The sequence below is a fragment of the Rhinolophus ferrumequinum genome, chromosome 8 (genome assembly GCF_004115265.2).
Source record: "Rhinolophus ferrumequinum isolate MPI-CBG mRhiFer1 chromosome 8, mRhiFer1_v1.p, whole genome shotgun sequence".
Classification (NCBI taxonomy): Eukaryota; Metazoa; Chordata; class Mammalia; order Chiroptera; family Rhinolophidae; genus Rhinolophus; species Rhinolophus ferrumequinum.
The window spans coordinates 53,288,676-53,313,406 of NC_046291.1; the positions used below are offsets into that span (position 1 = coordinate 53,288,676).

Consider the following 24,731-nt stretch of genomic DNA (forward strand, 5'->3'; position numbering starts at 1 on the left):
AGGCCTATTTGTGATAATCTGGGTCTGTATAATTCATACACATACACATCATTCCAGTGTATAAGGTGATAAAATAATATAGTTATGGAATAACCTAAATTGTACCAGATGAAAATTCTAGTAAAACAGAACAGAACTATTAACAATTGGCTATTCTGAAAATTATGTTCAAACATTTTTGTGGATATGTAATAGTACTCTCTGTGTGTGTTTTTTTTTTTAAGTTTTATTTTTTTAATTAGGAATTAAATTTTATTTGTAGAAGTCAAAAACAGTAAAATTTAATCGTGGTTGAAGGCCAACTTATAAATATAATTATTTTTAATCATGTCAATACTGTAAAGTTTTGATTAACCATAACTCCTAATATAAAAGTACAGTTTTGCAAGGGAAATCACTCCTGCTGAGTAGATAGATAGGGGTTTTATAAAGCTCTTGGCAACACAGTAGTTGGTAGGTCTATATCACAGTACTATAATTGGTCAGAAGTATGGGACAGAATTCAAAATTAGCAGTAGGAGTGAGAAAGAAATAGCTAGGAGGAGACGTAAGAGAGTAGAATTTTATTGTGGAGGGAACCTTTTTGTGTGTGTTTTCATGTGCCTGAGTGTTTTTTTTCCCCACCCTTAAGGTTCAAAGATCACCCAACGTTAAATGAAAGATATTTATTACTTCATCTGCTTGGTAGAGGTGGCTTTAGTGAAGTGTATAAGGTAATGTAAATCTTTTTCTGTTCTTCACACGAAACGTGTATAGCAAAGATACAGGAGTGCAGGTTTCCCCTGCTATCCAAAAGAAGGGCATTCCTGTGAAAGCTTTCATGAGCCAAAGTAGCATAAAGCTAAGAAGCAGTTACCATTAATTTATATGGAAATTTGTTCAGCTGTTCCCAGACCCAAAAATTAACCTACCAAATCATACCAAATACGCTTAATTACATCCAGTTTTATGTTAAGTGCAACACCCTTATGAGCTTTCTTAGGCTTTTCTGATACCTTAGGACATACCTTGCTGACAGATGCACAAAGTAAATCAAAATAAAGCACAGATGCTCCCAGGCACAGTGCACAGCTGTGGCGGCTGGAGGCTGAGATGCTGAGTGTGGTGCCGGGGCCGGAGCTTGGTGGGGCCCCTCTCGCTGCGCGGATGTGCGCTGCCTCTGTAATGCCTCGTGGCTGAGCAAACAGTGCTGTGTACGCTTTTTGCCTTTTTTCGTAGAAGCGAAAATCCTCTTTAGATTTCTTTCAGTTAGCGAAAACAGTGCAAATGTAGTTCTTTTGTAAAAGCAAAGGGGTGTAACACAAACTATCAAAAAGTGGGGGGTACCTGTATTTGGTTAAGAAGTACTTGTCTTTTGTTTATTGATTTTATGAATGTTTTGACAGATTTTCTGTCCTGACTCTTGTTACGAAAGTCTCTGGTGGCTTATGTTGTCTTAAGAGTCTAAGGACTGTCCTGGGCATCTGCCCAGCGCTGCTGGCGTTTGGTACCTAGTTACCATTAGCCGGTTAGCCGGTTCGATCCAAATAATAACAGCCATTGGAAACAAGATAGACAGAGAGCCACTTAATATAGAACATTTGTGGGAAGATGATACCCCTGTATATGTCAGAAGTGTTACATGTCCCGAATTTACTCAAATTTCTACCCATTTTAAGGCCAGTATTTCTCAAATGTGTATGTGTAAGTGTAGACATTTTTACTTACTGTCATGCAGGGTGTCAGGCGGGGTCTCTAGTCCTGCTCCCCGCACAAGAACGCAGGATATGGTGAGGCCAAACAGGAACACCGATGAAGCCCCCCATTTGCTGCTAGCGTAGCCACAGCAGTTATATTAGTGGCCAATGTCTCACTGGTTACAGCTGACAGCCAATTAGCCTTAGCTGATGGCCATGCAATCACAGCTGATGGCCATTTACTACCCGAGCCAGCACCTTTCCACGTGAGGCCAAGAGCCTGGAAACTGCACTCCTAGCTCTGTTCCCACACTCCCCATGTTCAATGTTTTATACTTTACTTTTTTTCCACTTTACGTTGTATCTTTCTGCCCAACCTTTAATATTGTAGTTCCTAAGGTCTCTTATTCTGTGTTCTCCTTTTCAAATTTATGCCCTCCCATTCACTGAGTTATCATCTATTTGATTTCACCCTCAGATGTGTGTGGGTGCCACACTTTCCTTCAGAGCTCCATGCCTGTTGATGTACATGACTTAGTCTGTTCACCTTAAGTGAGTGCTTCATAGGCCCTGCAAACCTATATCTGAATTAGAAGTTATTTTCCTCTTCTCCAAAACAAAACCCCTTCTTCTCACACTGCTCCCTACTTCAGTACATAGCATTGCTATTCACCTGCCCAGTCCCTCAAGTGAAAAACATAAAAGCCATCCTTCACCTAGCCTTTCCCTTAATTCCCTTCCCCCGACACATAACCATGGTGCCCACTGTTATTAATGTCGTTAAACTCCCCTAAATCCCGTGGTGACCCTTCCTGTTAGGGCCTCCTTGTCTCGTTTGCATCGCTGCCCGAGCCTCCTAGCTGATCACCTTCCTTTGGGCATTAAGTTTCCCCGGTTCACTTAATGTATGCTGCAGCTCTAGTAGCCTTTTTGTAACGTGCAATCTGATCATCTCATGTCCCTGCTTATAAGCCAGCGGCTTCCTATTTGCTCTTAGTTAGGATTAAGGTCAGACTCGCCCTTAAACTTCAGTTCCTAAAGAAGCCTTCCCTGTTGGTCTGCCTTTTATAAGCCCCTTGTGATACTTTGTGCTTCGTTTTACATTGGTGTAGTTAGTGGTTAAGAGGTTGGGTTCTGAAGCCAGATTGGCTGGGTTTGAATCCTGACTAATTCTGACTACTGTTAACTAACTGTATAAACTTGGGCTTATTACTTACTATCTTCTGCCTCACTGTCTTCATCTGGGACTAGTAATAGTACCTGCATCATAGGATACTGGTAATGATTCAATGAGCTATCACCAGTAAATCACGTAGAACATTGGTGCTTAGTAAATGTAAACTCATCAGATTATTATTAGAAGTCCTCTCTGTTCAGTCAGACGAGGACTGTGCCTTTGGGGTTTACTAAAGACATCCTGGATTATTCTGACTGGGAAAAATTAAAAATTACGGAATTCCAATTTAGAGAACTTCAGTTCTGATTCTGGTTCAACCATGAATTATGTTTTGTTTTTGTTTGAACTTGGATAAGCAATCAGCATCATGGGCCTCACCCATCAGGAGTCGATGAGTGAACGAACGCTCTTCCAGTTTCTGTATCTCTGATTCTAATCGTAGATCGTCTCATGCACTATAATGGTTGGAGTAGGCTTACCCAGGTCACAAGGTAGAAAAGATCATAATAGCTCAGCCGGAGAGTTGCCCAGTTTCCGAGCCCACTAATCACAACAACCCTTTGCCACTGCCCAATAGTATTTCCACTGTTTTTAGCCCCACTGATAGGGGCTAAAAGCAGCTTTTTCTTTTTGAAGAAAGGCTTATAGAAATTAGAAAATGCAGATGGGGGCCAGATGACTTCGACCTTCAGTACTGACCTAAATACTAACGACTCACTCCAACCCTTACAAAGCCCTTTCCTGGTTGCCAGGTCCATTGAGAAACAAAGCAACAGGTTGTAAGCTAAAATGTATAGACTTTTATTTATATCAAGGTGGAAAATATTGAATCAGTTGCTTAGTGATTACCGTATTAGCTTTATTGGAAGGTATTCTTTACTCACCCAATCTTGGGAGAAAGATACGTCAATATATAATTATTATAATCAGTATCATTGATATTAACTTTTTATTAGTATACTTAAATTTTTATTTTCATCTGTTATCCTTTATTATGAGTGCCTTTGAATTTTATCTTTTATGCTCTTTTTCTCTCACATGAACTTTTAAAATTCTTTTCTATTTCTTTAAACCCAATGCTTAATAATAGAATGTTTATTGAATATTTACTATGAGTCATATGTTATTCTAAACACTGTGTATGTTTCACTCCATTTAATCCTCTAGTGTAGAATATACACGACAATTTTTGGTGATCATCTCTGCTAAAATTACATATAGTTCAATCAGAACCCAAGCTTTATAAATGAGACTGAGGCTGAGACAGGATATCAGCACAAAGTCATGCAGCTGATAAGTTTATCTGACTCCAATATTAATATTCTTAATTACTCCATCCTATATTATTTCTGATCTCATGCTTTTATAATTTTGTGACCAGCAGTTTATACCTACTGCTTATTTTTTAGGTTAAATTGATGGGGAGAATGGAGACTGGGGACCTTCTTTCTAATAAATGTGTAAGCTTTTAAGTTTTCTTAAAGGGGCACTTTGTATATAAATCACAGTAGAACCTAAATTATTAAATCTCTTTTTAATGACTTCCATTTTTTTTTTAAAGGTTAAAAATCACCTGAAGCCTTAAAAGAATCCTGATCATTCTTTATTTTGTTATTTAAGAAATAGGCTGGTGATTTAAATGAACCAGTATAAAACACTTTTTTTCTGACAATCAAGGAAAATCGAAGGCAGGTTGTATATTAGATGAGATTAGGAATTATTATTGATGTCATTAGGTGTGATAATGATACATGGTTAATGGTTATGTTCTGTCTGAACAGTCTCACAGTCAAAATTTAGAATTTTTTTAAACAGTTGGGAAATTGTTAGGAACTTGTTAATTTTCAACGAAGTGGGGAATTGCTAGGAAAAAAGCTAGAGAAAAAAAGTTTGCTTAACCAACCCACAAAAAAGCATTAGAGCCATCTGTTTTCCTGGCTACTTAATGCTACTGCCAGAATAGAGGGGCAAGTTCATATTAAAAACAAAAAATAGCTTTATTGTTTTATCTTGATTTCAGTATATTAGCATTTTTAAAATTTGAATGTGAAATTGACTTTAAAGTTTTCTCTGACTTAACACCATGGAATTTGTATCTTATTTCTGATAATGTGTCATTGAACTATATACAACTTTAGCAGAGATGGTCACTAAAAATTGTAGTATATATTCTAATTCCCTGTTATTGCAAAAATTATCACCAAAATTTTTGTTTAGATCTCTAGCTGTTCAGTGGTCTTTGGTCCTAATTCTTCTATGACTTAATCCTAGGCTTTTGACCTTTATGAACAAAGATATGCTGCTGTGAAGATCCATCAGCTTAATAAAAGCTGGAGGGATGAAAAAAAGGAAAACTACCACAAGTAAATATTAATACTTCATGGTTTTTATCAATTGAAAATACATTTAATGGTCATGGGGAATTAATGTACTCTCTCTTCCCACAGACATGCCTGCAGAGAGTATAGAATACATAAAGAACTGGATCACCCCAGAATAGTTAAACTCTATGATTATTTCTCCTTGGATACAGATACGTAAGTGAATATAAGGATTTAGTTTTTAAATAAAGATATGTTTGCTTTTGCTTTCCCTATTCTGTTGTGATAGTATAAACATCTTCATTTTTCCATTGTGATTCTGAATTACTGGATAGTATTTTGTGTAATTTTTTTCTTTTCTCCATTCTAGGTTTTGTACAGTGTTAGAATATTGTGAAGGCAATGACTTGGATTTCTATCTGAAGCAACATAAATTAATGACAGAGAAAGAAGCTAGGTCTATTGTAATGCAAATTGTAAATGCACTAAGATATCTCAATGAAATCAAACCCCCTATTATACATTATGATCTTAAGCCAGGTAATTAGCAGAATGTGTCTAAATAATTTTTAAGCTCTAAAGTGTACAGTTTTTAAAAGTCATATTTATTAAGTTACCTAAGGATATGCTTTTTGGTTTAGTTTTTTAAAGTTAATGGAATGCTAGTAGACTTTAAAGTGTTTTTGTCATAATCACCTTTTAAAATTACATTTTAACTATATTTAAAAATTTAAATATATATCGACTTCCCAAAAGTTAGCTGAAGTAGTAAAGATAATGTTTTTCACCTATGTACCACTAAAAGAACCTTATATTTTGTTCTTAGGAAACATCCTTCTGGTAGATGGAACAGCATGTGGAGAAATCAAAATCACTGATTTTGGTCTGTCCAAGATTATGGATGATGATAGTTATGGTGTAGATGGAATGGACCTAACTTCCCAAGGGGCAGGCACTTACTGGTAAATGTATTATGAAATATATGAAAATTGTCTAAATTAGTGACAAGGCTTTTTTGAGAGTTTAGTTTTCCTTTCACATGCCTTTGAAATTGTGGTGAGGGATTAATATGAAGTCTACTCTCGCCAGTCCTCTTTACTCCTCTGGTCTTAACTAGAGGGAGACAGGGCATTAGCAAGTGACTTCAGTACCTACCCAGAAACTCCCTACATGGAGAAGTTGAGGATTTTCTTCTATAATGTTAGAGTGACGTTTATCATGCAAATAATACTTATAGCAATATAGCATCTTAATTACTACAAGCAATAAGCATAAAGCCCTCTCTGTAGAGATTTTGTGGAGATGGATGTTTTGTTGATCATGGGTGGGAGAGGTACTTGGCATATTCTTGGCCTTTAGACTTGATTCTCAAAAATACCTTTTATTGACTTCATACATACAGATATAACTCTAGATAGAAATATAGATTCACAGATGTAAGTCTAAGTGAATGTTATTCCTTTCAAAGTTCCCTAGGTGTGGACAAAAACTACTTCAGTGTAAATTGTCACACTTCTTGTCAAATTCACCAAAGTAGAGAACATAGACAATAAAATTCCAAAACAGTCTTAGTGTTCAGAATAAAGTAGCTGAGCAAAAAGAATGAAATTTTAATTGGAAGAGAAGTAACTGTACTTAACTTCATTGAACAGGATGGTGACTACAAACATAAATGTGACATTAGCGCTTCCAGAACAGTCTTCACACAGTTAGGCCAGTTCCATAAGATACCACAGGTCTGTGTGGACTGTACTTTTCATAAACAGGGATTGGTTATGTTCATGTATTCTTTTAAAACCATTTTAAAGTTTCAAATTCTACCTGTGGCATTTTCTAGGAGTATACTATAAGATAATGTCATGAATTTCTTTTTCATTTTTAAAGAAAATTGTCATTCAGACTAGTAGCCCCCTAAAAGTCAGTATCCTCAATCAGTAGTGTTTAGACTTTTTTCTTTTAACAACAAGCCTCCTTTTTTCACAACAAAGTCTTAGAATTTTAATAAATAAAACCAATAAGAACAAGGCTTCTTGGTAGAGCCCTGGACTCTGTGGAAGACAGCTTAAAAACCGTGTTCTAAATAATACATCATTCTTCCTCTGCAGAGACTCCCACTATATTGTTTCCCTCTCACTCTGGCTTCAATAGGGCAGGGCAGGGCAGGGGATTTACCTCTGTCAGGTGAGCAGGAGACAGGGAAGCTTATGTTTAGGGAGCTGTGCAGGAAGGCGATACAGTCGTGGCATTTCCCTGTAGGAACCTGGACTATATTTCCCATAGAAACTATTCCAAAAATGGTTAGTTTTCTACAGTCATACTAGTTTTTTAGTTATGTATTTGGTAAACTGGGATATCCTGTACAAACTTATAGAATACCTGTCTATGGTGCTTTCATAAATTACCTTGCATCCCTGGAAGCTTAAGCTGTTTGAGTATCATTTAGAAGAAAATCGGTTTTGTCCCTCTCAGGTCTCAAATGTAATTGTCTACTAAATACTGATCAACATTTTTCTTCCCAAATACCTTTGGTATTGGGCGGCCGGTTAGCTCAGTTGGTTAGAGCGTGGTGCTCTTAACAACAAGTTGCCAGTTCGATCCCTGCATGGGCCACTGTGAGCTGCCCCCTCCACAACTAGATTGAAACAACTACTTGACTTGGAGCTGGTGGGTCCTGGAAAAACACACTTAAATAAAAGTGTTTTGTTTTTTTTTTTAATTATAAATCAATATTTTTTAAAAAAATACCTTTGGTATTTGTTCCTTTTGGTATATCCTTTTGCCTCAAGAGATGGTATAGCATAGTGTTTAAGAGTTATTCTTGTTTCAATTACATAGACATTAAGCTACACAAAATACACTTTTATTTGTAAAACAAATCTGGCTTTTTACTTGAGTTGGGGTGTAGGAAAGGGTTAACATCACAAATAATTTAAGAGATCTGTCAGCATCCTAGCAGTGAGTATGAAACTAAAGGGAAAAAAAAAAAGCGTAGATGCCCATTTAGCTGTATTACTCCTTTTCAGGATTTTCAGTTTATCTAAATGTTTGAGGTATAAGGTACTTGCATTCCTGGTGTATCTTTTTACTTACAGCCTAAGGTGACAAATTTATTTCTACCTTTACTTTATCTAAAATTATGAACTTATAAATAGCACTTACAAATAAAAAACAGTAGTTTTAAATACTGCGTAATTGCAGATGCTGCTATTATTTGAACACTGCACAGTGACTAAGAGCTCCTTGAGCTACTCCTAGTCTAGTATGATTTTATTGTAATGCTGTAATAGAGGTACCATAACGTCTGGTGGTTGGTTACATGGGGAAGAAGCAACGCTCTGCCTAGAGGGAAGCAGAAAAGGATAATAGAGGTTGGGTGGGTTGTGAAGAAGAAAAGGTGCTTACTAAGTGAGCTGGAGTGGGTAGGGGAGGTACTAGAGATTGTCATATTCAAAAGCATGGGTGACAAAAGAGCAGTGTGGGGAACCAGGTGAATTGGCTTTGCCTAGCCAGTTTGAGGGGGTGGGGGAGAAGAGTGAGTGCAAATGTTGGAAATTTAAATTGGAACTAGATTAGGATGGGTCTTGTGTTACAAACAAGAGATAGGGGGTCTTAATCTTGGCAATGAGTTATGTTGAAGTTCCTTAAGCAAAAGAACCACTGAGCAGACATGTGTTTTAGGAAAAGACCTGCCTACAGTTTGAATGCTGGTGAGCGGGTGGGGATGAGAGAGCATTTCTTCTGTTATTAGTACTCAAATTAGAACATTGTAATTTCTAAGGATATTTTTTATTTCTGTAGACAATATACATATATAGTACAGTTTAGATATACAGAGGGTGCCAAAAAATGTATACGCGTTTTAAGAAAGGAAAAAACTATATTACATTTGTAATACTCAATATATACCGATAACAAGATGAATACAAGTCATGTGTATACATTTTTTTTGCCCCCCTCCCCCCCCTCCGTGTGTCTGTGTATGTGTGTGTGTTGCATACTTCATCACAAAGTTGTATCTTTTGGCTCTAGAGTCAAATGATACCAGATGCAAATGCTTCACAGTTTGATTGGTGATTTTCATTGATGAAATCCTAAGGTTTATGTATGCATAAAATTGGGGTTCTGAGATTTTACACTAGAAGGTTTTAAATTATAGATTGTTAATGTATCCTATGAACAATTTTTTCTCCCCCAAAAATGATAGGTATTTACCTCCTGAGTGTTTTGTAGTTGGAAAAGAACCACCAAAGATTTCCAACAAGGTTGATGTGTGGTCAGTTGGAGTCATCTTCTTTCAGTGTCTTTACGGTAGAAAGGTAAGTTCAAGTACACCAGATTCACGTGTATATAGATAAGTTGAATATTACCCTCTTAAATACAAAGTTTCATTAATTTGGAGTTGAAGGTCAATTCAGATTCTTGCAAGAAAATCCAGGTTTCTTTCTAAAATTTCCATGGATCAGAATTGTTTTAATGTCATAGCAATTTATTTGACCTGCCTTTTTTTTTTTTTTTTTTTTTTTTTAACTTAAGGAAAAGAAGTAACTATCTGTTAACAGTGCTGACATTCTCTACTGTTAAGAATACTGGAGTCAAAACTCTTTTCATTATCCTCCCTTCTCTCCACGTCCTCACATTCTCTACTCCACCACACACACAGTTTGGCCTGGGCATAGTTTCACCCTGTACTTCCGCAGGGAAATTCCACTTAACTTAGTCTTCATTTTCCCCAAGCCTCTCTTTATACTAAAGTCAGAACTACAAACTACCATAGATATTATCTCCTCCCCATCCCATCCAGTCCCTTCATCAGTGTTGAAAGAGAACTTAAGGGACTTCTCTGGTAATACACTGCCAGTTAGGACCAAACCCAGAGCTGTTTCATTTAAGTTAGTGTATTGTGCTCCAAGTATTCTTTGGTCTTTTCACATTGCCACTTCTTCATCTCTTCTTTAAATCAAACTTCATTTTTTTAAATATTCAGAATAAATTTTTAAATTTCTTACGTTTTTATTTTATCTTAATTACATATATTGTAACAACATTGTTTCTACTGCTCATTCACAATGTTTCAGCTATGCTGAGGATTGATTAGAAAGGCTTTCTAGTCTGCTACCAATTGTTACCTTGTTGCTATGATAATGTATCCAAACTTCCATACAATTGAGGACTAGATTTTTTAGAACACAAATCATTTATATCTTGGGAATTCACTAATATCTCTGTTTAAAGTTTTTGTGAGATAAATTTCTCAACATTTTATTCATTTTTTTTTTTAAAGCCATTTGGTCACAATCAATCTCAACAAGATATTCTTCAAGAAAATACAATATTAAAAGCCACAGAAGTCCAGTTCCCTGTAAAACCGGTTGTAAGCAGTGAAGCAAAGGTATTAAATTTATATAAATAAGTTTTGTGAAATTTTATGTCATAAATTGTGCTTAAACAAAATAATTACTTATTAGTCAGTAAAATAAAAGGGATTGCTGCTGCAGGAAAATCTGTCCAGTTGGGGACTGGTAATTGGCTCTGGAAAAAAAGAGTTGCTTAGGCCTTTCTTTGGTTGTAATAGTTTTCATCTTTTAAGGACCCAAATATAATCCCTGATTCTTTGTTCACACCAGCTTGCTTTGAAAATTAGGGGAAAATCACAGGATTTGGGCCCATCATTACCTTTGTTTTATATATCAGTTTATCAGTTAATACTGAGATATTTAAATATATAGTTGACCCTTGAACAACATGGGTTTGAACTGCACAGGTCTATTTACACATGGATTTTTTTCAATATATTAGAAAATATTTTGGAGATTTACAACAATTTGAAAAAACTTACAGAGGAATCCCAAGCCTCTCTTTATACTGAAGTCAGAACTACAAACTACCACAGATATTATCTGCTCCCCATCCCATCCTGTCCCTTCATCAGTGTGGAAAAAGAACTTAAGGGACTTCTCTGGGAATACACTGCCAGTTAGGCCCAAACATGTAGCCTAGAAATATTGAAAAAATTTAAGAGAAAGGTATATCACGAGTGCATAAAATATATGTACATATTTCTCTTCCATATGATTTTCTTAACATTTTCTCTAGCTTTATTCTAAGAATACAGTATATAACGTACAAATGTGTCTTAATTGGCTTTGCTCAGAAGTTGGATTTTCAGCTGCATGGTGGGATGGTGCCCCTAACCCCCCAAATTGTTCAAGGGTCAGCTGTGTAAGAAATAAAAGCATTGTATAGATATTTGATATACATTATCTTTTAACATCCTTATGAGGGTGTAGATATTTTTGCTATTCCCATTTTATAAAATAGGAAACCAGCCAAGCCATAGCAAAAGTATCTTGTCCAGAATCATACCAGCTAGTAAGTAGCAACGCTACTTGATGTTATGCTGCCCTGCAGTAGTTTTTGAGAAAGCCTGACCTCTTCTTCAGCTTTGCGTGCATGTAGGAGTCTGTGACTCCGTAACAAATGGCTTCCTATAGTTGTAATCCATGTCTACATGATAACATGAAATAGCTATTTCTAATTAGTAGCAGGACTTTTATGGTGCTTGTTATCTTCCCACATTCCTCCTCCTGTTGGCCTTTCACATTTGTATTTTCACTCCTGCTTTGTTATGCTCTCATCACAAAGTTTATTTCTTTGTGACCTCCCTGTGGGAGTGTTCTTTTTAAACCCGGTGAGATTCCTAAGACAAACGCATGAAATTTGCATTTCATTTTCCTGGTAGGAATAGTCTAGGCCTTAATAATAATTCATAAACAAGCATTATGTAGTTTTCCATATTCTTAGAGTAAAGACAAGCACTGCTACATGGCCCTGGCTGAAGTCAGAATGGCCTTCATGATTGAAAATGTTCTGCTTTTTGGATAATCTCAGTAAGTATGTTGTTTGTTGGAACTGTTCCATATTTCATTTTATCCATTACATCTTGATTGGCTTTTTGCAAATTATTTGAATGACTTTGAGAAGATTTTGACAATTGGAAAGATAACTGGCATTCTTATTTTAAAGCATAATGAGTTATTTTCATAAGGTAATTATGGCTCCTTTAAAAAGATCTTGACAGTGCTAGCATCTAAATTTGTCTTCTGTTTCTACATACAGCATCAGTGGGAATAGAAACTAAACAAATTTAGTCAACGGAAGGTCCATTTATGTTTTAATACTGACAAAAGTTACCAGGAATGAATGCAGTGTGCCAAAAGAAAGTCGCATCTACCATCTGGTTCTGTCCTTAGGCCCTTTATAGGTGCCACAGTCCGTTTTGGAACCCGGAGAGGAGGAGGTCACATTATTGCTTGTTTGGTTTCTAATCTCTTGTCCCTGTAGAATGCCAAGTGCCTCTGCAGCTCGATACGGCCATCGGAAGCACACTTACTCCTTGTGTGCTTCTAAATCTTGCTGGTGATGGCTTTTCCTTTCAATCTCCGCCTTCAACATGTCAATCACTCCTGATTTTTTTTCTGTATCTTAAATCATATTCAGAGTGGTCTCTGAAATTTTTATTTGTTAAAGATTTAAAAAGATAAGACCTAAGGGATCAGAAAGACTTGATAAATATTAGTAAGCTAACCATGGTATAATGATAAGAGCTAGATTTGTTTTTAGAGAAAAAATTACTTCTAATGAATTTCAAAGCAGAATGCAAAAGATTTAACTTTAAATCGAAGTTTAATTACATTATAAAGTATGTATCTTAGTTATAATTTTCTTGCAAATGGTTTAATTCATGAATTTATGTGGCAGTTAGGAATCTCAAGACAAGCTGAAGTTATTTCTAGTGTCAACAGTAAGAAATGGAAACAATTATGAATTACCCCTTGAGAATGATTTATTTTACAAAAAATGGATGAATTTCTCAAATATAATATTGAGTGAAAGAAGCTAGATAAAGGGGTATATTTACATAAAGATCAAAACAGGCAAAATTGAACTCTGGTGTTAAAAGTTAAGATACAGGTGGGTTGTAGGCAGAGCCCATGCCTGGAAGGGGTGTGAAGAGACTCAGGGGTTTCTGATAAAGCTTTTTTCTTGATCTGGTCGCCAGTTACATAGATACATTCACTTTTTTACTGTACACTTAGGATTTATATATTTTGTAAATGTTGTAATTCAGTAGATTTTTTTATAAGAAGCTATTCTCAAGAAGAAGATACATAAAACGAGTTTGAGAAGGAAAAATGATAGTGATTATATTCCATTATTTAGCTTTTTCAAAAGTGTACTGATGCACAGTCTTAACCTAAGAAACAAAAACCCCAGTAGAAGTGTTCTTCAGTGTTCCCGTCATGTAAAATTCCTTATGCTCGGTAGGAAAAAAAACATTATGGCTAAAAATGGCATTCCCTCTAGCCAGACTAAACTGATAGAGGGTGAGAGGATTATTTTAGCAGAAGAAAAATTCTAGAAAAAAGGATCCCGAATTTTCTAAGTATAAATGCAGCTTCCCATATTCAACATAATGTCAGAAATCCTAGCCAGAGCAATTAGGCAAAAAAGAAATAAAAGAAAGGAAGAAATAAAACTGTCAATATTTAGACATGAAATGATATTATACAGTTGACCCTTGAACAACTCAGGTTCAAACTTCTCCAGTCCACTTAGACACAGAATTTTTCTTTGACCCATGTACTTCAAACCTGTGTTATTCAAGGGTCGAGTGGCCAGAGGAAATCACATATGTGGAAGGCCGATTTAAGCTGTATGTGGATTTCGACTGCACTGGTGGTCAGCACCCCAACCAGTGCACTGTTCAAGGGTCAACTGTGTATGTAGTAAACCCTAAAGACACCACCAAAACTGTTAGAACTAATCAGTGAATTCAGTAAATAACGATCAGAAAGAGAAATTAAGGAAACAGTCCCATTTGTAGTTGCATCAAAAAGAATAAAATACTGGGAATAATTTAACCAAGGAAGTGAAAGACCTGTACACTGAAAACTTACAAGACTTTAATGGAAGAAAGTAAAGAAATATGGAAAGACAGTCCATGCTCACGGATTGGAAGAATTAATATTAAAATGTCTATTCTACCCAAAGCAGTCTACAGAGTCAATATAATCCCTACCAAAATTCCAAAGGCATTTTTTTCAAAGAACTAGAACAAACAATCCTAAATTTTGTACAGAACCACAAAAGACCCCAAATATCCACAGCAATCTTGAGAAAGAAGAACAAAGTTGGAGGCATCATGCTCCCTGATTTCAAACTATATTACACACTATAGCAATCAAAATAGTATGGGCATAAAAACAAGACACATAGATCAATGGAACAGAATCAAGAGTCCAGGAATAAACCCACGCTTACATGATCAATTATTTTATGAATAAAGGAGCCAAGAAAATACAATGGGGTAAAGACAGTCTTTTCTTTTTTTTCTTTTTTTTATTTATTTATTGGGGTGACAATTGTTAGTAAAATTACATAGATTTCAGGTGTACAATTCTGTATTACATCATCTATAAATCCCATTGTGTGTTCACCACCCAGAGTCAGTTCTCCTTCCATCACCATATATATGATCCCCCTTTACCCTCATCTCCCACCCAAGACAGTCTTTTCAATAAATAGTGTTAGGAAAACTGGATAGATAGATGCAAAATAATGAAACTGGACCACACACAAACATTAATTCAAAATGGATGGAAGACTTGAAAGTGTAAATGCCTGAAACCATAAAACTCCTAGAAGAAAACCTAGGCAGTAAGCTCTTGACATTGATCTTGACGAGTATTTTTTGGATTTGACACCTAAAACAAAGGCAACAAAAACTAACAAGTGGCACTACGTCAAATGAAAAAGCTGCACAGCAACAGAATCCATCAGCAATGAAAAGAGACTCCAACAAATATTTATATACCAGTGTTCATAACAGCATTGTTCGCAATAGCAAAAAGGTGAAAACCCAAGTGTCAGTCAATCAGCAGATGAATGGATAAACAAGATGTGGTATATACATGCAGTTGAATATTATTCAGCCTTAAAAAGGAATGAAATTGATGCATGCTACAATGTGGGTGACTCTTAAGCATTATTCTAAGTGAAATAAGCCAGATACCAAAGGACAAATATTATATGATTCCACTTATTTTATATTCTAGGTATCTTATATAGGTACCTAGAATAGCCAAATCATAAAAAATATAGAATAGTGGTTACCAAAGACTGGGGGAAGGAGCAATGGGAGGTTATTGTTTAATGGGTACAGAGTTTCAGTCTGGGAAGATGAAAAGGTTCTGGAGACAGATGTGACATTGCGGAACAGAGTGGATGTACTTAATGAAACTGAATTGTATACTCAGAAAGGGTTAACATGTTCATTTGTTATAGATATTTTACCTCTACATTTTTTTGAAAAAGTATAGCTTTCCTGTAACAAGTTTAAATGGTAGCAATAATAATTTAGACTGTATAGTGACCCACTAGGGGCTGTGAATTGGGAGTGGAATTTGGAGTGAGAATTTTATTGCTATAGAAAAAAATTTGTAAGATTTGAACTTCTAGTAAGAAGAAATCTATTGTCTCTGATGTGTCCATCCTTCTATGGTATTAAGTTGATAGATATTTAGAAGGGGAAAAGATTTTAATTGCTGACTTTTTTGTTTTTTTTAAGGCCTTTATAAGACGCTGTTTGGCATACCGAAAAGAAGATCGATTTGATGTGCACCAACTGGCAAATGACCCATACCTTCTCCCACACATGAGAAGATCCAATTCTTCAGGGAACTTACACATGGCTGGGCTGACAGCATCCCCGACACCCCCTTCTTCCAGCATAATTACTTACTGACTTTCCTCCCAAATGGGCATGATACCTTTGATTGCTTCCAGATGCACACTTGAGTTTGAAAGAATTTGAGTGTTATCATTTTCTTTTTTACACAGGACATGGTTGAGAACTGTTTGTAAACTGAAGTTCTTCTTAGCGTCATTTGTATGAGAGTGGATCATGGACAAGAATAAATGTTCACTTCTAGCTATAATGTTGAGCAGTGAAGGATGACTGCCTGTTGCACAGAAACAGGAATACCATGTTAAGATAGAAAAATAATTTGTTGTTTGTTTGGGGGAACACTGTACATAACGTTTATAATACTTAAATACATTTGGTTGTTACTAGAGAGTTCTAATATGAAGGGTAGTTTTTCATTATTTAAAAACACATGGAAAAAATGAGACATTTCTAACACAAGAACTATAGTGCCTGGATACATTCTTCAGCATTCGGCAGTTAATCTGCTGAAACCAAAGTAAGAACTGAATGACAGTGACAGTTGTGTTTTTATAGTAATAGAATGTGAGAGTTAGGAGCTTTGGACAAAGTTAGACTTTGTCATTTGCCTGTTCTGGCTTTTATCATATTGTACCTCGAAATCACATGTCCTCTTTTTCACTGGTTATGTTAAAGGGAGAGCCTTTATTCCTAGTTACTTTACACCTTTGACAAAATGAGCTGCTTATTTTGAAATCAGTTGAATTCACTAAATCGTAGTATCTCCAGTGTTTTCGACATGTTAGAATTGTTAACAGATATTTTCATTTTGTTACCAGGCCTTGTTCATTAAAACAAGTGACAGTATATAACCAAATGCAGACCAGTTCTATGCAGGATAATGATAAATTCCCTTCTAGCTCTGTTGTAAATTGTTGTACATATGTTGTATTTCAATTACCAGGTTTTCAGCAGCTTATTCTTGTACAAATGTTTAAAAATATGGCTTTTCTAATTGGATATTGTATTTTTTTTAAGTCTTGAAGGCGCTTTAATTGCTGCTAAATGTTGCTTCTTTGCTAAAAAAAAAAAATTGAATGACCTCCTTAAAGGTGCAAATTGACTGTACATCACAGAGACATATTAATTAAAAGCAGGCATTCATTAACAATCAAGGCATGTAAAAATGACCCATGTTGGACATACAGCATTCTCTAAATCAGTTTCTTGGGTTCTAAGGCTGTGGAGCACATAGAGACTAGATTTATAAATTGTTCATGGTTATTCTACATTTCTAGAAGGTTCTTATCAGCAAGGTGGGATGATGGTCCCATAAACAAGTTTCTTGTGGTTTGTATAGATTTGTTAAAATGTGAACATTTTCTAACTGCCTTGTATGGTAGAAACCATTATTTTTCAGGATGCTGTATTTTACTTCTGTAAGAATTATTTCTTTATTGTTACATTCATAATGCTGATACTTACATGTAAGTTGTCCATGTTGCCGAAAAAGGAGGCTATACGTACCACAGATTCTCCTTAATATTGTACAGTTAAACTGTGGCTCTTAACTTCTGATGTTGCAAACCATTTTGTTTTTTCATTGTACATACACACATTGTCTCTTTAAGATGCTGCTGAAATTGTAGAGGATATAGCCAAAACAGTAATAAACAATTACAGTTAAAATTTAAAGACTATGAAAATTATATTCGAAGGGAGCTTTTAAGATTTAGGATATCACCTCTGACTTGGTTCCTTAAGAATCAGCTAAGTAAATTCTTTAAGTATACTTCAAGACAAGTATAACGTGTTTCAAGCTGTTAAAGTAAACCTAACAACCATCATCAAGGTTAATCCTGGGGACCACTTAGCAGTATCAGGAGTGGCTTAAGGGCTGTGCCTGCTTCCCTGGAGATTAAGATGGAAACCCTATAAAAAATATTGACATGGTAATGAAATGTTGTATTGCCCGAGTGCTTTAGGTGCTGCCCGCAAATCTTTCTATTTTGTAGTTTTCATGTCTCTGAATCAAAGTACTGTGTACATGTAGTAACTTTTATTTGAAGACCTGCATTAAAAGAAAATGCCCAGCTTTGTTTAAAATTTTGGTGAGATATTAAGTGGACATAAAAATCTGAGATTGCTTTGAATAAATAGTGTAGACTGAGACTCCTGCTCTACCCTATTCTTTTCAGATGAATGAAAGTGACTGCTAGCGTCAAAAAGCAAAAAAGGAAAATAAGCCATAAAAGTGAAACTGCTTCCCTGACCTGGGTTAGGTAATCATTTAGAATCACGAGGTATAGGAAAGGAGTAAACTCACAGACCTTTTCTTCCTCAAGTTTTTCCAAACAAATGCTATAGATTTTGGACAATATGCCAGTAACCCAGCAGGTAGAAGATGGCTAATTGAGCCAAATTGAATAATTTACTTTTTTCCTCACATGGGAAATTGGTATCTATCACTACATAATATCAGTCACTCTGGTAAGCCTTGGCTCTAACACCTTTTGAAGCTTAAATTGTTTTCTGGTTTCCTGAATTCACTCCAAATTAAAGCATGTCTCATATCCATAAGACAATAGTAGCTGAGGTCTTCTCCTTTGGCTCTTATCGGTCTGACTCCCTATAAAAGTCAGCACTGATGAGGCACAGTAAAATGCAGTTTTTGCATCTAATTTTAAAATCTTTCTCTAATGTAAATCTTTCTCTAATGTAAAACAGCTTTAGTGTGTGCATGTTGAGAGGAAGTAAGTGTAGAAAGCACCCTAATAATTTGTAAGTCAGGAATTGGGTAGATATTTGGTGGTTTTTCAAAAATAATCTGGTTTTTTCCTTACTGGCCACCATCCTCTTCTCCTAAAAAAAGAACTCTTTCAGTTTAAATGGTACATGAAATATAAACAAATACTTCTACAAATACCTCATTACATGAAGCCAAAATGGTGGAAAGGTTCAGTGAAACATTTAAAGAGTATATTTGTGTTTTGCTGTTCAATGTTGCTTATTAAATGCAATAATATCATCAGATGTTATTACCTATGTTTTAGTGGTAATGCAGACCGTCCATTTAGAGTGTCAGTTTTCTCTTAGAATTTAATTACATAGCTGTTTGATTTGTGTGTGAAAAAGATAGCCTTATATCTTTAAAGTCACAAATACCAGTCTTTCTCTAATCCCACTTTAGATTTTGACATGTTAAATTTCCTCCCAAATATACTAAAATTTAATGTTCTGAAGGCATTTCAAAAAGTGCTTTATCAGCTAGATTTTAAATTATTAGAATTCTTGTTCCTGGGTTTCAGGAACTCTACAATAGCTCTAGAATTTATATAATTTGTCTATTTGAATTAGCTTTATTTCCCAGCACATATATCTCTGTTTACCTTCCCCTACTTTCCCTTTCCTCCCCCTTTTTTGAGGCCCTAACCCCCAACCCCACCCCTGGGAATTCTTTAGTTCTTGAATGGAAAAGATTTGAGTAAATGTGTGTAAACCAACTTCAAAAATTTACATAGAACCAGAGAACTTAATAGAATTGTTTTTAGGAAATGCATATTTTTCACCTAGAAATCCTCACTCAAAATACAAGGCATGTAGATTACCTGCATACATATGACTGTTTTAAGAAAGGCAGTACAATATACTGGTTAAAAACTCACATTTTGGAAGCAGATTCTTTGGCTTCAAATGTCAACTGCCATTTATTACCTGTGTTTCAGGTTCCTCGTCTGAAAATGAGAATAATAGTACCATTCAGAGTGGTTGTGAGGAATAAATGATTCACATATATAAAGCACTTAGAACTATGCCAAGCGCATTGTGTTGCCACGTATAATCAGCTGCTATTACCATTCTTTACGACTCAGTGATTATTCCATTGCTTTTAACCTCATACATGATGCAGTATGCTTTGCTTCCGGTGATAATTTAATTTCTTTTAAGAAATAGCAGTTTTACGAGAACATTGCCAGACTCAAATTTCAAACAATGATTAGATTACCTGAAAATGGAAGGTAAGGTCCAACAATTTGAAAACAAAAAAATGGTAACTCTTCGTGTAAACTGTAGTCACCAAAAGGATCACACCCTGACGGTTTATGCTATTTCATCAGAGGCAAGTCTGCCATATTTTTTTCTTGCTAATAACAGCCATTTGGGGTAGAATAGGCAGTATTATCATAGTTTTACAGAAAAAAGAAACATTTGGAGAAGAGAAGAAACTGGATAAGGCCACATAATGAGTAAGTAGTGGCATCAGAACTAAGGTGCAGGGTTCTTAACATGCTAATGTCTTGCCTCTTTAGTATAAAACTTGGTTAGTGTGTTAAATCATGAGTTTTCGAAGGGGACACAAAACTGAGTAGATGTGTAAACATAATTGCTACCATTACAGAGCAAATCTAAAGAACAATGAGGAGTGTCGTCTGAGCCATGCCTTGGCTGTGAGACCCTTTCAAAGGTCCCACACTCATTCTAGGTCAGGGAGAGTGGGTCACAAACCTTTTCCCATTCTCACATTGGTTTTTCATCGCGTTTTGTAAGTCAAAGGTCCGGTCCACTTCTACCTGACTTAGAGATCTGTTCACCATCCTGATTCTTGGCACACGTTCACGAGCACAGGAAGTAATGATACACATCCTGTCTTCCTGCAGTGGTACCAGTAGGTAGCTAATACAAATTTGTAAAACTGTTATGTCCATAACTTTCTCAAAAGAGGCCCTGGAACTTTAGGGTAACTTCAGTAGTTGTCCCTATGGCCCCCTGAACTTGATCTCTAAAAGTCTTCCACATCTGCTGAGACTACCCACGTGTGGCGCCTCGGCACCGGGTCACAAATGAGTAATCCTGACTTCAAGGGACTCTTCATTGGTTTAAAAAATCTCCCAAGTAATTAAGTTTACATTTTTATTTAAATATGTGCCCCGTGTCCATCTGAAGGACCTTAGGCTGTTCCCATGAGCTAAACAACAGATGTTATGACCAACACCCCACTGTCAGTGGACTATATGGTATACTTGGATTAAATACCATTGACGTGATCAGAGAGCTACTGAGGTATTATCTCTAGAATATAACAGACAAACTTAGACACTAAAATGACTTGATCCAAAGAATGAGTAGGGTTAATTTAGTATTCGTCATGTTGGTTATTTCAAATCATGCCATTCATACAGCATCCTAGAACATCTCTACGACGACCAAATTCATCACTTCTTTTTAAGGAGGTATTCAGAGGAAGGATTAAAAGGGGGGAAAGCATGGGTTTTGAAGTTACACCTGTCTTCATCGTCCAGCTTTGTTACTTAATAATTTTCTGACCTTAGAGAAAAGTCACTAACCTCTCGGCTTACTGCCCACATCTATAAACTCTTTCTATTAATAGTACCTGCCTTTCAGGCACCCAGCACCAGGAGTGCATTCAGAAGTTTCTCCAACTGATGGCATGGGATCTGATCAGTCAGGACAAATGCTGGCCGTCCTGCGGAAGAGAGGGTCAAGACACCCCGATCTTGACCCAAGATCGGGGGTCACTGTGGGACACCCCTGACGAAGGGGTAGGAGTAGTTGGGATGAGGCGCTCGTGATTTGGGGCAGCAGCCATCTATCAACCACTGAAGAGACTGTATTTTAACTCATGTGCATTACTTAGTATGAGCTGTGCCGGTCACCAACCATGTGAGAAGCTCCATAAATGTTTCCCCTCGCCAGTACATGCACTTTCAATGACAAGGCAGCTAACTATTGTGGATTGCAGACCGAGCAACAGTCTACCCTTTTTTCTTCATTTTAGGGATGCTATTTGGATCCCAAGAATATGTTCAAGCCATAAATATTAACACCATGGTAGTCTGTGGGCTAATGTAACAATTTATGATAAAATGTTACCTTATGATTTTAACTTCATCAGGAATATTTTAAAATTTTATTCCTTGAGCTTCCTTCCCGGACATATAGAATACATACATAGTTGTTAGTAAAAAGCTTTATAAGAAATTCAGCTTCCCTCATGGTAACCAAAGAGAAAAACCTATAGTAGATATACAAAGAGAAAGAGAAAGTAATCTAAGCACACCACATCAAATCATCAAATCACAAAGGAAGAGAGCAAGGGAAGAACTACAAAATAGAAAATAAAACGGTAAGTACATACCTATCAATAATTAAGTGTAAATGTACTAAATTCTCCAAAAGACTGGCTGAAGGATTGTTTTTTTAAAAAAGATCCATTTGTGCTACCTACAAGAAACTCACGTCAGACGTAAGGATACACACAGACTAACAGTGAAGGGATGGAAAAAGATACTCCATTCAAATGGGAAAAAAAGCTGGTGTAGTTTTATTCAGACGAAACAGACTTCAAAACAAAGACTACAATAAAAGAGAAGGTCATTACATAATGATAAAAGGGTCAATCCAACAAGAGGATGTAACATTTGTTAATATGCACCCAACATCGGAGCACCTGAGTATAGAAAGCAAATATTAACAGAACTTTAAGTGGGAAATAGCAATGTAATAATAGGAGACTTTCAATACACCACTCTCGTCAAAAGATCACCCAGACAGAAAATCAATACAGAAACCAGCCTTAAACGACACTTCAAACCAGTTGGACTTATGTATACAGAACATTCTATCCATAAGCAGCAAAATACATGTTTTTCTCAAGTGCATATGGAACATTCTCTTGTATATATCATATGTTAAGCCACAAAACAAGTCTTAATAAATTTAAGAAAACTGAAATAATATCAAGCATCTTTTCTGACCACAATGCATGAAACTAGAAATCGATTACAAGAAGAAAACAAAAAGGCATCCAAATAAAAGGAGAAGTAAAACAGTCACTATTCACAGATGACATCATGTTACATACAGAAAACTCTAAAGACACTTTCCTAAATTAGAATTAATGAATTCAGTAAAATTGCAGGATACAAACCAATATACAAAAATGTGTTACATTTCTATACACTAATAACAAACTACCAGAACTATTGATTACAAGAAGAAAACAGTACAGAGTTCCCTCAAACAATTAAAACCTGCACTACCATATGATCCAGCAATTCCATTTCTGGATATTTATCCAAGGAAAATGAAAACATTAATTTGAAAAGATATGAGCACCCCATGTTCACTGCAGCATTATTTACAATAGCCAAGACTGATGTCCACTGATGGATGAGTGGATAAAGAAAATGTGGTATACAGACATAGATATAGATATATATAGATACACACAGTGGAATATTATACAGCCATAAAGAAGAAGGAAATCTTGACATTTGTGACAATGGGATGGACCTTGAGGTTATATGCTAAGTGAAATGTCTGACAGAGAAAGACAAATACCGTATGATCTCACTTATATGTGGATTTAAAAAACATACATTGAAAAACAGAAAACGAGCTCATAGACACACAGAACAGACTGGTGGTTGCCAGAGGTGGGGGTGGCAAGTTAGGGGTGGCAAAATGGGTGAACGGGGTCAAAAGGTACAAATGTCCAGAGATAAATAAGTCCTCACGATGTAATATACAGCATGGTGACTACAGTTAATACTGTTGAATATTTGAAAGCTGCTAAGAGCATAGATCTTAAAAGTTTTTATACTAGAAAAAAACATTTAGTAATAATTATAGTGACAAATGTTAACTAGGCTTACTGGCGTGATTATCTTGCAATATATACAAACATCAAATCGTTATGCTGTATGCCTGAAACTAATGTAATGTTATATGTCAATTATATCTCAAAATTACTTCACCCTAATTTCCTTCACCTTAATCTGCAAATATAGACAAAAGTGTCTAATACATATTATGTTATTTTCTTCAAGTAAAAAAAGTTTGGTGGGGAAATTGGACAAGAAGTCAACATATCTAAGTTGTTTTACTTACGAATAAATTCAAGTAAATCAAGAAAGATTTTCAAAATGGGAAAAGGTTATCATTTAAAATCTATAGGCTGCTAAATAAAAATTCCATCCTTCATATATGTTTTTTGAGCATTTAGATAATAACGCAGTCAGGGATACTGTAAAATGGGTTATCTAGTATAAAAATCCCTCAATGTCCCTTTTATTCAGCCAACAAAAATTTACAGAGCATGTATTCTATGCCAGACACTCTTCTAGGTTCCACAGATACAGAAGGAAGCAGGAAAGTGTCCTTTGGGAGCACAGAGTCCAATAGAGGAGACAGACAATAGTTAGAGAATCACACAAATAAATGTGAGATTACGTTGTGGTGAGACACTGTGATATGTGCTACTGAAAAATAAAAAGAGCTAGAGAATGTCAAAGGTCTATGCTGTTCAAGAAAAAATAACTAAAATCATTCTATAAAATCTCCTCACTTTGGAAATGAAATAATACGACATAGTCATCATTATCACCCCCCACCGTACCCCCCATTATCAGACGCACAAACGTAACCTGGGGCACACTGAGAACATTGGCAATAATAGCTGGCAATCCTCCAGCTATTTAGGGAATTTCAATCTGAAGAAGCTCATAGACTTTAACCCTGTCCATTCTCCTTGACCCTTCAAAAGAGAAAGTTGGACAAATGCTAGCCCTGAAAAATAGGAGAGCACTTAAGCTAAAAATCCTTCCTTGGTAATTCTCTAACAAGGTTCTGAAATAATTCTTGCCATTTTTATTACATGTATGAACTTCTTAAACCCCTAGATGATTATATTATTGATACTACCATACTTTTCTTTATGAATACTTTTGCCAATGTTTTATCACATGCAGTTCTCCCCAGATACCGTTCTGTTTTCCGAAGACAAAGCAAAGAGTTGCTAGTTTCTGACA

General features: G+C 35.9%; 1 protein-coding gene across 1 annotated transcript in view; it reads left to right on the forward strand.

Annotated features, from left to right (window-relative positions):
• Positions 1 to 18,072, forward strand: part of TLK1 (tousled like kinase 1) — a 124,895-nt gene extending 106,823 nt beyond the window's left edge. The window contains exons 14-21 of the mRNA XM_033112316.1: positions 632 to 713; positions 5,125 to 5,216; positions 5,301 to 5,390; positions 5,545 to 5,714; positions 6,001 to 6,136; positions 9,379 to 9,490; positions 10,456 to 10,563; positions 15,802 to 18,072. Of these exons, the coding sequence (XP_032968207.1) occupies positions 632 to 713; positions 5,125 to 5,216; positions 5,301 to 5,390; positions 5,545 to 5,714; positions 6,001 to 6,136; positions 9,379 to 9,490; positions 10,456 to 10,563; positions 15,802 to 15,978 (967 nt within the window). The 3' untranslated portion in view covers positions 15,979 to 18,072. The remainder of the gene's footprint in view (positions 1 to 631; positions 714 to 5,124; positions 5,217 to 5,300; positions 5,391 to 5,544; positions 5,715 to 6,000; positions 6,137 to 9,378; positions 9,491 to 10,455; positions 10,564 to 15,801) is intronic.
• Positions 18,073 to 24,731: the final 6,659 nt, after the last annotated feature.